The sequence below is a fragment of the Equus przewalskii genome, chromosome 8 (assembly GCF_037783145.1).
Source record: "Equus przewalskii isolate Varuska chromosome 8, EquPr2, whole genome shotgun sequence".
In the NCBI taxonomy this organism is placed as follows: Eukaryota; Metazoa; Chordata; class Mammalia; order Perissodactyla; family Equidae; genus Equus; species Equus przewalskii.
In genome coordinates this window covers 82977944-82992342 of record NC_091838.1, presented here as the reverse complement: position 1 = coordinate 82992342, position 14399 = coordinate 82977944, and the positions used below count along the sequence as shown (strand labels likewise).

General features: G+C 63.2%; 1 protein-coding gene across 5 annotated transcripts in view; it reads left to right on the top strand.

Moving 5' to 3' along the window:
* The first annotated feature begins 8672 nt into the window (after positions 1-8672).
* The window catches only part of LOC103543404 (maestro heat-like repeat family member 5), a 44121-nt gene continuing 38394 nt past the window's right edge, over positions 8673-14399 (top strand). For 2 of the 5 annotated variants that reach the window (XM_070631186.1, XM_070631185.1), the window contains exons 1-2: positions 8673-9513; positions 10117-10218. Coding sequence is in view for 2 of the 5 variants with exons in the window: in XM_070631183.1 (XP_070487284.1) it covers positions 13452-13539 (88 nt within the window). In the remaining 3 variants the exon portion in view is untranslated. Of the gene's footprint in view, positions 9514-10116; positions 10219-13416; positions 13540-14399 lie in introns of those variants that run through there. The other 3 variants (XM_070631183.1, XM_070631182.1, XM_070631184.1) reach the window with 2 other exon arrangements.

Genomic DNA, 14399 nt, shown 5'->3' with positions numbered 1-14399 from the left:
CCCTCCTGCATGTCCCCCTCCTGCATGTCCCCCTCCTGCATGTCCCCCTCCTGCATGTCCCCCTCCTGTGGTGTCGCCCTCCTGCATGTCCCCCTCCTGCCGTGTCCCCCTCCTGCATGTCCCCCTCCTGCATGTCCCCCTCCTGCGGTGTTCCCCTCCTGCGGTGTCCCCTCCTGCATGCCCCCCTCCTGCATGTCCCCCTCCTGCGGTGTCGCCCTCCTGCCGTGTCCCCCATCCTGCAGTGTCCCCTCATGCGGTGTCCCCCTCCTGCATGTCCCCCTCCTGCGGTGTCCCCCTCCTGCATGTCCCCCTCCTGCGGTGTCCCCCATCCTGTGGTGTCCCCCATTCTGTGGTGTCCCACTCCTGCGGTGTCCCCCCTCCTGTGGTGTCCCCCATCCTGTGGTGCTGTCCTCCTGCGGTGTCCCCCTCCTGCAGTGTCCCCCTCCTGCGGTGTCCCCCTCCTGCGGTGTCCCCCTCCTGCGGTGTCCCCCCTCCTGTGGTGTCCCCCTCCTGTGGTGTCCCCCATCCTGTGGTGTCCCCTTCCTGCGGTGTCCCCCTCCTGCGGTGTCCCCCATCCTGTGGTATCCCCCTCCTGCGGTGTCCCCCATCCTGCAGTGTCCCCTCATGCGGTGTCCCCCTCCTGCAGTGTCCCCTCCTGTGGTGTCCCCCTCCTGTGGTGTCCCCTCTTGCTGCAGTGTCCCCTCCTGCAGTGTCCCCTTTTGCTACAGTGTCCCCTTCCTGCGGTGTCCCCTCCTCTGGTGTCCCCCTCCTGTGGTGTCTCCCTCCTGCGGTGTCCCCCTCCTGCAGTGTCCCTCTCCTGCATGTCCCCCTCCTGCCGTGTCCCCCTCCTGCCCTGCCCCTCTCCAGCCATGAGGAGGACGATGTCCTCTGGGCAGGGTTTACAGGAAAGCTCCTTTTCCGCGGACACAGACCCTGCCCCCCTTCCACAGCCTGGAGCGGTGATGTGGAGGTTTCTGCATCAGAGTCCAACAGGCTCCTCGGTGGGGCCGGAGTTTCCTAACCGCCCTGGGCTGCCTGCTCCCCACCTGGGATTATGTAAGAATATCCATCTCTTGGAGCCCGTGTCTCCAGTCGGAGCTGCTCCCCGTGACGGGAACCCCAGGTGGAGCAGACCCCACTGGGCAGCGGCCGTCCTCTGGGTCCCTCCACTGCAGGACCAGCAGCTCCCTGCACACCCCAGCTTTCCAGTCCAGCCTCCCCCTCTGGCCGGCTCGAGGCTCCCTCCAAAGAGCGGGCTGGACCTGCTGGTGTGGCTGGACCTGCGGAGGAGTCTCGGCCCCAGGGCAGCCCACAGCTCAGGGCGCAGCGGGTGGACAGATGGGCCACGTCCTTCAGGGTGCCCCGCTGCCCAGGGGGACCAGCTCCAGTCCCTCGCGGGGCTCTTTCTCCTTAGCTGTGGAGGAGCCAGCTTAAGGAGGCTCAGGCTCCTGCCCTAGCAGGTGGCTGGGGCTGGCCTGTGGCTGGAAGGCAGGCAGCCCCATCGCCTGCTCCAATGTGTGGGCCATGGGCACCTGGAGGCTCAGGGTAGGGGCCAAGGGGCAGGATGGGGCTGCCAGGGCCACTTGACACACTTGGGCTTCCACGGGGTGGGAGACTCCGAGGGGGATGCGGGGTAGGTCTCGGCGAGGCTGCTCTAGCAAGGGCAATGGGGCCTGGGTGAGCCGACGTGCAAGCTGGCCCTTTTGACTGGTCCAGGCTGCGATGCACGCATCTTCTGAGGCAGAGGCCAGGTCTGGGAACAAGAAGGCTCAGCCCACTCACCTGAGGGGGCTTAGGGGGCCTGTGCCCTGCTCGGCCTCCTGGGGAGACGGATCTGGGCTAGGACTTCCCCTGAAAGAGGCAAGAGGGTAATTCCCAGAGAGCCGTCACTCCAGGCTGGACGTGCCCTGGAGCACATGAGCGCTCGTGCACACACACACACGCAATCTCACACACACACACTCAATCACAGACACACACACACACTCTCACATGCACGCACATACATGAGCACTCGCACACACACACATGAACTCACACACCCTCCCCACACTGCCAGAGCAGAAGGGGTCCTTACAGACCATTCTGTCCCACTCTGTCCTTTCAGAAAAAGGGTCTGGATCTGCTAGTTTAATCGCTTCCAGGCCCCCGCCCGCCCACCCTGGAGAAAGGGGACCAAGTTTGCCAACAGACACAGCTACTGGCCCCTCGGCTGTGGGCCCTGCGGCAGAGCGGGTGGTGTGGGACCGGAGTCGGGGAGCTGGGTGGGGCCCAGCCCCTCCATGACTCCTCCTGGGAGTGGGGTCTCTGCCCCCTCGATGAGCTGCATCCCTCCATCTCTGCAGGGGGGCTGACCCGGTGACCCCCCCGACATGCAGGCCATGGCTGCTCCTGCACCAGAGTCGGGGGTGTTGGCGGAGGTCTCCCCTGCCCACCCAGGTCCGCGGGCTCTGAGAGGCCGTGGGGAGGCCTGGCCCTGGGTGTGTGCCCTGGGGCTTTCTGGCTCTCTGCCAAGGGCTCCTGGCCTGGCCAGAGTGGGGCCTGCCCACCTGTGTCCTCTCCCCCTGAGCCAAACTTGCTCCAGTCCCTGAGGAGCCTCCTAGGTGTCAGGCCCGTCCCACAGCCGGCCTTGCACAAACCAGCTCTGACCGTTCCTTCTGCTCAGCCACCCATCCACTCACTTGCTCATTCATTCAACAAACGCTTATTGAGCATTACTGTGTGCCAGAAAGGTGAGACAAAGACATTTACTCCAGGCTTCTTCAAATCTCCCGTGCGAGAGAGACTGACAAAGGAGGGGAGAGTGTGCAGGGAGCAGACGCCATGGCTGCATGGGCAGAGAGAGGACAGTGAGGCTCCTGTTCACGGGCCGCTTCAGGGAGGTGGGCCGTTCGTTGAGTTTTCTGTTGAGTCCTCCTTCGTTCATCATCCACTCTTTTGTCCGCTGGTCCACGTGCTGTCCGCACGTCAGTCATTCGACAGATGCTGAGCACCCACTGGCGGTGAACATGGGCTCAGCCGCGGCGTGGCTGAAGGACACAGAACCCACCATCTGTCAGCTGTGCAGCCGGGAGGAGCCGGGAAGACCTGTCTGGAGGGTGGCTGGGCCGGGGCTGCACCTCATTGGACCCCATTTAATTCCCAGGACGACCGGGTGGCAGATGAAGTCATAACTTCGGAGGGGAGGGCTGGCCAGGGCCCCATGGCCCCAAGAGACAGAGCCACCCCTCTCCCAGACTCTCCCTCCCTCCCAGGGTCAGCCCCTGGAGCTCTGCTCCCACCCGTCCAGTCTCTGGCCTCCTTCCTCCCCTCACCCCCTAGGCACCCATCCTGGGCTGGGAGGTATCTGGGGGGCCCTTCCCAGGCCGCCTGAGTGGGGCTGCTGCCCTCACTGAGCACCTGCAGGGTGCCAGGCCCTGTCCAAGTGCCCCTCAGGCATCTTCACAGCCCTGTCAGATTAGGCAGAGGAGCTGGTCACCTGCACCTGTCCTGTTCCCTGCCTCTGCTTGGCTGCCAGCCGCCTGGGGCCCCGCGCTCCTGGCCAGCAGCCCGGGCTCTCCCCACTGCCGCCCACTCGCTCCTTCGCTTCTCCCTCCCTGCCTGCGGCCCGGGTCCCCTCCTTCCCTGCCAGGCTCCAGTCAGGTCCTGTTGGCTGGCCCGTGGTGGGGATGCGCTGGGACCACGAACTAGGAGCCCACGGTGGAAGGGGCTGGCGAGAACAGGGCGGCGCGTGGTCCACGCTCAGAGCGGACGTCCTAGACTGGCCAGAGGTGACTGCAGGTAGGCGGGCTCCAAGCCCATAGCGACTAAGCTTCCAGCCATGCCACCAGGAGCCAGGCGGTGACTGCAGGCTCCGTGAGCATCCTGGCCATCCTGTAGCCAAACCAGGGTTACCAGGGGCAGCTGTCCCTTTGCCATCTGCACTCTGGGTGACCAACCAGCACCTGGCCTATGCAGTGCTTGTGTCATATTTGTCAAGTGAAGCCAGGAGGAAAGGATGGAGACATGAGAAGACACCGGCCGTGTGGCTCCCCTGCGTAGACCCCACGCTGTTCCTCCCTGGTCCTGAGCCCCTCCCCGCCTCCCGGCCTGTGGGCCACCTGGCCCTGCAAGGCCACGGCCCTGTGCACCCCCGAGCTCTGCCTTGGGCTCTTCTTTCCTCCTGGAACTCCTCCCTGCCGGGGCCCCACCAACCTGTGCACGCCCTGCTTCTTCCCGTTTCTGCTGAAACATCACCAACTCAGACACCATCTCCCCAGTTACCCAATCTGAGGACAGTGGCCTGAGCCATCCCACAGGCCCTCCCTCACGCCCTAACCACTACCATGCGTCCGCTGAGTGTGAATTCGGCTCTTCTTGCGATGTTGTATTTCTATTGTATTTCTATTACGTGTCCAAGTGCTTTACAGAAAAATGCTCGGTTAATCTTCACCACAACCAAATGCAGCAGGGGCTATTTTACAGGTGGGGAAACTGAGGCACAGAGAAGCTCGGTAATCTATTGAAGGCCACACAGCCCATGGTGGAGGAGCAGCTCTGAGGGGCCCTGTGGGATTTGGCTGCTGTCAGGCTGACTGCAGGAGGAGCGAGCCCTGGCCCGGGTTGCCTCGCTGCAGGCGCCTGGGTGTCCCTGACCCCATCTCCCCACATCCCTTGCTGGCCTCCCCCCGGCGGCCCCCATGCCCACTGGAGTCTCCCTCCTCAGCTCTCCCTCGCCGGCCCCATCTGGCCCCACTCCTGCCCTGCCTGGCCGGCCCTTGGATGGAGAATCAGGAATAAAGGTGGTGGGAGGGAGACAGCAGGAAGTGTGTGGGGCGAGAGGCAGGGGAGGCTCCTGGGGGCTCTGGGGAGACAAACGGGGCACAGGTGGGGCCTGCGGGGGCTGGAGCCGGACAGAGGCAGCCCCGTAGAAGATTTGCCCAGGGCCTGGCAGAGCAAGCGGCCATCCTGGGGTCTGACGGGCCCTCGACACCACACCATGTGCCGTCTTCCTGTGACCGACACCCGCTCAGAGGCTGGGCCACATGGATGCCACAGGTGACCTCGGAGTGACAGCCAAGGAGAGCGGAAGGAAGCGAGGTGGCCCCAAAGCTTCAGCCTGGCGCAGCCTCCACACAGTCTCCCCGGCACAGGCCTGCTCGCTGGGCGCCCCCTCGGCCCCCACATGGCCTTCCTGAGCTCAAAGCCCCTTTGCTTCTGCCGCTTTGACACCGCAGAACGCTCCGAAAGACAAAACCTACATCCGGAGCCCTGCATTTTACAAGGATACCGCCCACAGCCCCCTGCCACTGGGCCCACGCGGACCCCCTACGGCCCCCCTTGCAAACACAGACCCACTGCCCGGGCCAAGCCCTTGGGCACCACCTTCCCACCCTGGGACTTGCGGAATCTTTCCCAGCTCCGTGATCTTGTATGCCATTCCCCCTGCTGCGAGACCCTTTCTTTCCTTACCATCTGGTAAACTCCTATCTGTGCTTCAAGCCCTAGCTCAAATGCCCCTTCCTCCAGGAGGCCTGCCCTGATTCTTCCAGGCAGAAATTGACTGTTTCTACTGGGCACATGCCTTTTTGAATGGCTGTCCGTCTATGAATGTGTCTCCCTCCCAGACCTGGAGCCCCTAGGAACACAGATTGCCTTGGTCACGTCTTTGTCTCCTTTTCCCAAGCTGCTGGAGGACAGTACATTCTGGGTGCTCAAGTATCCCATGTCGAATAAATGAAGGAGTCAGATGGTGACAGCTGCACGGGGAGCTGTGGGCTGCCGCAGGACTCAGAGACCCTGTGTCTCTCCCCTCTGTCTCTCCACTTCTTGACGGGATCCATCTGAAACTTGAGTTCTGTGCGGCCTCCGCTGTCCTGCCCTCCCAGCTCTACCCCATGTGGACCTGGGGCGACAAGGAGCGCAATAGTCACGGTAAAACTTTCAAATTAACCAGCCACAATCACAGTGTGCGGCCCTGGGCACAGCCAGCACTGGTGACGTGAGCAAGTTGGATGCCCAGGCCTCCAGCGTCAGCCCAGGCTTGCACCTCTCAAGGCCTTCCTTGGCCAAGGGGCCTCCAGGGTGGGGGTGGCCGCGCCCCCTCGCTGTTCTCTCTGGTAGGCAGTCCGGATTTCTACATGCCCAATCCTGGGTTTTCTGACCCTAGTGGGACGGGGCACTCTGGGGAGTGAAGAACTGGGAAGTGCTGGGGACCCTGGAACGTGCAGCTAGCAGGGGCCTCTGGGGGGCCTTGGGTGGATGCCCCGGGGGAGGGGGCCCTCTCAGGCCCCTCTCTACTCCCTGGTTTGTCTTTGCCTCCAGCTCTTGCCCCAGCTGCCCGGAGCCTCTTCCCGGGGCACTCGGTCTCCCCCAGCTTCCCCCTCGGGGATGCCAGTGCCTCCCACTTGGCGTCCCTCTGCCCGGGCCGGCTGCCCTCCCCCAGGCACTCACAAGCCTGGGATCTCAGTGGCTGGTCCCCACACCTCGGCCCACTCAGGCTGCCGTGTTCACCTGCCCCTCCCCGCACTCGGGCCTCTGGGCTCCACGAGTGCAGCCTCCTGCCCCCCCGAGTGCCCACCTCCCAGCCAGGCCCCCGTCTCCAGAGCCTTACAGCTGGGCACGACGTTGGCACTCCGCCCCTCTCCTCTCTTCCCTGCCCCTCAGTGTTAATGCCACACACCCCCAATTCCCACCCCCTGCCCACCCCCGGTCACCTCGCCCCCTTGTCTCACATCATTCCCCCGAGAGAACCCAGGGTCCTCTGTCCCTCTGCTGCTTCCTCCGGGAAGACTTCCCGGCTGTGCCTGGCTCTGTGCCCACCCCACGGCGAGGGTCGTCCCCCAGCTTCCTCAGGCCTCTGGATCACTTGTCCCTGGTCCCCACACCAGAGTGCGACGGCCACACCACAGGTGCCTGAAGCCTCCTAAGAAACGCTCTTTAAGCCCTGGTCACCGCCTAATGTCTGACCCCAACCGTAACAGACCCAGTCAGCTCCATCCCCAGGGTCCCTGAGCCTTTGTCTCCCATGGGGCCCTCTTCTGGCTCCTGGGGAAGCGGGGTCCTGCCCGCCCTGCAGCCCGTGTGGTCCCCAACACCCCCAGGTCTCAGTTTCCCCTAGGCCCCCCTTCCTCCTCCAGGGACCCCTTCTTCCAGGCCGGCCCTCCTCCCAGCCTCCCAGCCTTGGGAGGGGAAGGCCGCCGAGCAGGGGCTGGGGACCGGCCTTGGGACTTCCTCACCGCTCCTCCAGGCAGGGGCCAGAGTGTCTGCCCCAGTGCCCCAGCACCCCCTCCGCTCAGCATTCGGGCTGCACCCCTTGATGCAGACCCCCACTTCTGCTCGGAACCAGCCACCGGGCAGCCTGCCGTGCCCTGGAGGCGGCCACCTGCCCAGGTCCGGCCCATCCCTGGCTCCCACCCGCAGCCTGCCACTGTGCTCAGAACTCCAAAGCAGAGGTCACCGACGTGTCCCTGGTCCCCACGTATCGCCAGAGCTCACGGCTCACCCCTCCTCCCCCAGGCCGCCCTCTGTCACCACGGAAACTGCCTGCCTCCAGGATCCCCAGGGATTGAAGCACTGATTCAGATTCGGGACCTTTGAGGGCCACGTGTCCTCTGGAGGCACGTCACCTCAGTGTGGCTGGGGCGTCCAGCTGCACCTGACTGGGATCTGGTGGGTGTTGAGGGTCTTTAGCAAGCTCCCCCATGACACATCCCCAGGGCCAACTCTGGCCCCTCTCCCAGGGGCAGATGGCCGTGCCGCCGCATCCATGGGGCTTGTAGGGGTTGAGGAAACCCAGTGTGACCTACAAAGCCCCAGAGCCTGGGCCGGGCTGCATCGCTGCATCCCGGTCACCTGTCTTGTCCCCGCGTATCCTCCGGAGGTCAGAGAGCAGAGGGACAGCAAGCCCGTCCTCAGGGCACGTGGAGAGCATGGATAGAGAAACACGCACCCCCAAAGCGGAAGGCCCCATGGGGCTGCAGCCTGCCAGCGCCCAGGGGAAGCCTCATTGGGGAGCTTTCTGTCTGCACCCTGCTTTCCGTCGTCCTCCAGACTGGCCCGCCGCCCGCAGGCCCCACCTCCCTATTCTCTGGGAGCCCGGGGCCACCTGTCCTTGGGCACTGTCGGCATGGGGGGCACTTATGGCAGAAGGCTCCAGAAAGGCCCTCCTGTGGGGCCACCCCCAGGCTCCTCGGAGCAGATCCCTCCTCAGCCTACTGGCTCGTGGCCGCGGTGGCCCGAGGGTCTTTCACCATCTTCTCTCCTCCCTTCTCTCCCCTCTGCTTGTCAGCCCCCACCACCTGCGTGGCTCCTCTCCTCGCTCTGCTCTGCCGGACACCCCCCACCCACCATGTCCACAGGAAGGGACCCTGTGTTGTCGCAACAGTTCGCAGCTCTGAGGTTTTGGAGAGCCACCCTCAGATCCCACCAGGAGCGGCTCCACCCATCAGGAGCCAGGAGCCCGCTCTCTGCCGGGCTCCTCCTGCTGCCCCGTGGTTGGGGGGGGCGGGTGCTGCGCCGAGCTCCTCCCAGGGGAGAAAATGCTGAAGAAACCCAAAAATAATGACTGTGAGAGGGCAGAGGCTCCTCAGGGGTGACCCCTCGGCCTGTTCTAAGGAGAACCCCGGAGGCCACGGGGCTGGAGCACTGAGCCCGGGGCCAGTTGTGGAGGCGGCTTTCGGTCACAGAGCCCCGTGGGGGCGGTGGGGCAGGAGGAGGATTGGCTGCTGACTTTTCAGGCCCCTCAGCTCCTCAGGGAGCAGCCCCAGGGCAGGGCTCCGTGTCCCCAGAGCCCAGCTGAGGGTGGCAGTTGGTTTGACCACACCCCCAACTGCCCTCAGGTCGCATTTCTCCCTGTGACGGAGAATCCAGTGGACGCACCTGGGGGCAGTGGCCAGTGTGTGGGGCACCGCATCCCCACAGTCAGCACCCCGCTTTGTTCTCCCGGCTCTGGGGGCACGACCTCGGCAGGCAGCGGTGGGGGCTGAGAGCAGCTGGCCCCAGGCAGGGACATGGGGGGAACACGTGGTCCAGAACGACCCAGCGAGCCCAAACCCATGGAATGAACTCAAGCAGGCCACACTGCGGCACTGGTGTTGGGGACATGTACCCAAGGGGCTTCCTGGCAGTGATCAGGAGTGGGTACAGGCCTCTCGAGAGAGGAGCCCCCCAACCAGGGCCTGGCCATGTCCCGAGGGAGCTGCCCGGGGCGACAGGTCCTGCTTCAGGGCCCCTGAGGGTGCCAGGGTGGTGCTGCCATCCAGGTCCAGGCAGGCAGCGAGGCGGCTGCGGGGCTTTCTCGCAGCATCCAGATGGTGGCCTTTGCAGCCCCCAAGAACCGACTCCGGGGCCCGTGCCTGCCCTCCTTCAACTGCCCCGGTTGTCGGTTGGGGGATGGAATTCTTAGGTTGGGGTGGCTGTTGGGGACAGGGCCAGCCAGGAAACTGTGGCTTCTGGACTCAGCTTCTCAGGAGACATTGTCCCAGTGAGCATTCGGGACAGGGACTTGCGACTGGCAGAGTGGCCTCCCAGGAGGTATCCAGACAGCTGGGCTCCCCGGGGGAGGCCCAGTGGTTTCCACTCCCACAGGCCCTTCAAGACGCCCCCAGCATCACCACCGCTTGCGATCTGCCCGCGGCTCCTTCTGGACGGCTCTGCCCAGAGAATGACGCCCCTGGCCAGCCCCGCTGGCATCGCAGTGATTTCAACAGTGGCCACTGTCCCCTTTACCTCCTCCTCAGCCTCCCCGTAGCTCACAAGCCTCGCCTGACCCCTGAACGACATTAACAGCCGGGCATACGACAGCTCCCGCCGGCTGCTCAGTCAGGGCCGGGGGAGGGCGCCCATTTTGGGGCATCTTGGCCTGGCTCTGCTCCAGCCCTGGGAACTGACAAATGTCCTCAGAATCTCCCAGTTCTGGCCGTTCGTGGACGGGGCTTTCTCTGAGGGACCTCCTTGCCGTCCTGGTGGGACCCAGGCCGCCCTGGGCAGTCGCTGGGGGTGACCTCTGGCCCACACTGCCTCCTCTGGCCCCAGATGTGCCCACAAGCAGAGAGGGGCTGGGGTCCTCCCACACCGGCCCCTCCTCGGCCTGCCCAGACCTGCCTGCAGGCCTGACCTGCCCCGTCTTCTCCTCAGGCTCCCCAAGGCCACCAGGCCCTCTGGACTTGAACTGGGCAGAGACCCCTCACGCCAGCTCCCCCTCCGGCCAGTCGGCCCAACTGCTCCGGGGGGCCTAAGGTAGCTTTCGCTCACTTGTCTTTTCCTTAACTTTCTGTCTTAAACCTCAAATCATTTTTGGTTTTAAATAAGCATTTTCTTTTTCTGAAAAGGGTAATCCATGCTCATTGCAGACAGTTGGAGATTTTTGAAAAGGATACAGGAAAAAAAAAATCCCCTGGAATCCCAATGCCCCGAGATAACTCTTAATTTTAAATTAGAATCATACAGCTTTTCATCCCATGTGGGATCCTGAGCAATTTCCGACGTCACTAAACAGTCTTCAGAAACGTGGTTTTTAATGCTGCCCGTTCTTCCTCTATTTTTGCGCATGTATAGCTATTTTAAACCTGCGAAGAACCTTCAAGTAGTGAATTTTTCATGCATTTCTCATTTTTTCCATACATTAAATTCCCGGAAGTGGGACTCTTGCCAACCAGTTATGCCTTCGCCAACTTTCCCTTCTTGGGAGCTGCTATCTTTTATAACCTGAAAAGCTTCTTTGTTTAAAAACAACCTTTACATATGAATAACATCCTTTTACAAGACTTCTTTGATTAGACTGGAGCTCATTTCTGAGTGGTCTTTTAGCTTCTCAGAGTCATTCTCCAGGCCCTGGACCCCCTGTGTGGGGAGGGCCTTTTCCCTGCTGGAAGCTTAGCACGGGGACAGGACCGAAGGCACACACCCTAAGTGGGGGACAAAGGGAACCCCAGGCCTGGGGTGGATGGGGAGGGCAGAGTGGAGGACCAGCAGGTTAGGGGTGAGGCAGAGCAGGGGTGAGGGAGAGGAGGGGTGAGGCAGAGGAGGGGTGAGGCAGAGGAGGGGTGAGGCAGGGGAGTGGTGAGGCAGGGGAGGGGTGAGGGAGAGGAGGGGTGAGGCAGGGGAGGGGTGAGGCAGGGGAGGGGTGAGGGAGAGGAGGGGTGGGCAGGGCCTCGGGGAAGGAATGCCCCAGACAATAGGGCAGCTTGTGCAAAGCCTCCCTGGCAGGGGCGGTGGTGGCAGAGGTGGGGTGAAACAAATGAAAAGAAAGCCTGTGGCCCCCCAGGGGCGGGGACCGGCAGTGGACGGCAGTGGATGAGGCTGCAGGTCCTCCTGGCTGGGGCAGTTCCTTCCCTTGAGAGCCGAGGGAAGCTGGGAGGGTGGTCACTGCACCTGGCAGTGGTGGCCGGAGAGGGGGCACTGGTGAGGGTGGGGAGGGCATTGAGCCGTGGGGGAACATGAGGGGCCCGTGCTCCCCACTCCCCCAGCTGCTTTCCCAGCTGGCCTTGGCTGTTTTCAGCCAAATTAACCTTTTTGGGATTCGGTTACCCGAGGCCACCCTAACATTACCTCCTTGGGTTCACTGTCCCCTTCTCTGATGTTGGATTCCCTGGGGTTTCACCTCACCTCCTCCAAGAAGCCCCCCAGGCTTGTTCCCACTGTCACTTCCAACAGCCTGGCCCCACACCAGGCTTGGAACAGATGACATTGGCCTTTGCCTCCTCTATGAAAAGGGTTTTGGGGACCGGTTTACAGAAGTGAGTTCAACTTCCAGAGAAAACCGTCTCCTCCAAACGCATCTACAGCCCCCCCAGTTGAAGCCAATGGCCAGAGTGCAGGGCGCGAGGCGTTTGTGGGGGTGAGTGCCTCTATGTGGAGCTGAGGCGCTCTCAGGGTGTGCCACCAAGAGGCACACAAGAGCGGCCAAAGTGAGGGAGTGGCCAGCTCAGGCGGGGATGGGGAGGGTGTAGCAGGAGAGAGGAGGAGGTGGGTCAGATGTGGGCCTTTGGAAGAGACAGGCTGTGCATGAAGGCAGGATGGAGGGCACAGCGGGGCTGCTGTAGTCACTGCCCCCCGAGGTAGCAGGCTGGGAAGAGACGTGGGAGCAGGACCCACGAGGCCCCGAGAAACAGGTTTGGCTCATCAAACTGGGGGCCCCGAGGACCACGGTGGCACCCACCACTTTCAGGCACTGGGCGGGCAGGGCACAAAGAGGCCTTGGGACAGGGCTCCGCCCTCAGCGCCCAGAGGGGAGCTGATGCTTCCCCTCACTGGGCCCTTTGTTCCCTCTCTTCCTTCGCCCGTTCCCCGTCGCGTTGGTTCATGCACACGCGCACGGGTTCGCTTGTGTCCCCGCAGAGGCCACTGGGCGCTCGCCGCGGCCATTCTGCGGGCACTGGGCCTCTGAGGAACTGGCCAGGCAAAGGGGAGGGTGAGCACAGGGCTCTGGAGGGGAGGGAGCTGGAGCTGGGGCAGTGGGGAGCTTCAGACAGCAGCAGAGAGAGGCCGCGAGGAGAGAGGCCAGGGCACTGGGGCACAAGGTCAGGGCCAGGAACTCAGGAGCTGCAGCAGGGTCCTCTGCAGGCCGGGGAGAGAGCAGGGTGTGAGGCGGACAGATGAGGGGACAGCTTTGGGGAGGCATTAGGAATTAGGGCAGGGAGTGGCAAGGATCCAAGTAATGTCAGGGCCCTGGTGAGGCTGATGGTCAAGGGGGTGTGATCACTGGGGGGAAGTGGTGGTCAGGGCCCTGAGGGAGGTACATCCGTGTGAGTCTGCAGCCACTACGTGGGTCCAGCCTAGAGAGCGGCCTGGGGGGCCTCCAGGTGGCCCCCGAGCCCAGACTGGCAGCACTGCGGTCACCTGGAGGCCTGTTAGAAGTACAGATACTGGTCTGTCCCAGACCTGCCGACCAGAAGGTGCGCTGGACGCAGGCCCCTGCCATCCCCTCACACTGGGAAGCCTGGCGGAAGCCTGACCCATCTGCCTGGGCTCAGAGAGCCGGGGCCTGGCCCAGCGTGTCCCTTAAAGGCTTTGGCAAAGCTCCTTTGTCCTGTCTGCACTGCCCCATGTGCCTGGCTGATCCCAAGGTAGCCTGTGCCTGAGTGGAGGATGTAAGGACAGGGGAAAGCCAGCGTGGTCACTGCCACATGAACTCAGGACATGGAATTGCAGAGCCTCTGGGGCGGGGTCCCTGGGAACAGGCTGCGGCAGAGGGGCTTTGGGGGATGGGAAACGCCTGGGAGCCCTCGAATGTCAGCAGAAGTTAGGGAGTTCTTCTGTTCCTCCTTCCCCAGGCCCCATAGGGAGCTCTCTAGCAGACCGTGGGGGCCTGCTGAAGCTGGGGTGACTGCCTGAGGTGGGGGCAGCTGGCGAGGTTGAGATGACTGCCTGAAGTGGGGCCAGGTGCAGTGTGGCCCCTGCTCTGGCAGCTATGATTGACATTGCCCTCCATCCAGGCCCAGGACCCGCTCTCCCAGGAGGCACAGCTGTCCATGGCGGCCTCGCCCAGCGATGGCTTCCGCCGTCTGCGCTGGGGGTCCAAGCGCCTGTCACGCCCCGTGCAGCAAGAGATGGACACTGGTGAGCAGGGCCAGGCCCATCGAGCTGTCCCTGGGTGGCACTGCCCTGGCCTCGGGCTCTGAGCTGTCCCCTCTGTCTCCCACAGGGTTTCTAAGTGTCCTGGGCAGGGTGTGGCAGGGAGGGCGTGTGGTCTGTCTGCCCAGCTCCAGTCACATCCTCCCACTCTGGGATTCTCTCCTGACACTGCACACGGGAGGGGGTAGACAGAAACTTCTGGAAGGGCTTCAGTGATCGTTACGAAGCAGAGGAGGTTTGCTTTGGAGGTCCCACTCTCTTCCCACCCGCTTTCAGTGTGAGGGACTGCAGCCCTCCCCAGACCCAAGAAGGGAGGGGGGCTCCACAGCTGCCCTCCCTCTGTGCCTCCCCTGCAGCCTCCATCCCCAAGAGGGCGGGATAGGGTGGAGCCACCCACCAACCACCCTGCTCTGAGGGCACAGACCCCTTGGGAGCGTTATAAACACAAGCATTTTGTGTTTCTCTGTCGTTCCAGTGCCTGGCACGTGGTAGATTCTCGATGAGCATTTGTTGAATGAATGAATGAATGAATGAATGAATGACTCCAGCCCCCAGTGGGTCAGTGCCGGCAGTGAGGCTGCCTAACAAGTCTGGGCCTGGTGCTCGCGGTCTGACATGGATGTCAGCTGGGGAGTTCACAGAGTGGACCTCACCTGGGGGCATTGCTCCGGCATGGGACCCCCTTGGGACACATGGAGCCCCTCCTGGGGGCAGCACAGGCCGGGCTATGCCACTACGGGGCTGCATGGGGGTGTGGGCGGTGAGGGGTGGGGGCAGCCTGCGCCCTCTGCTTCGAGACCTGGCTGTTTGCATTCCCCACGGGATGCTGCTGTCGAAGCCTTGTT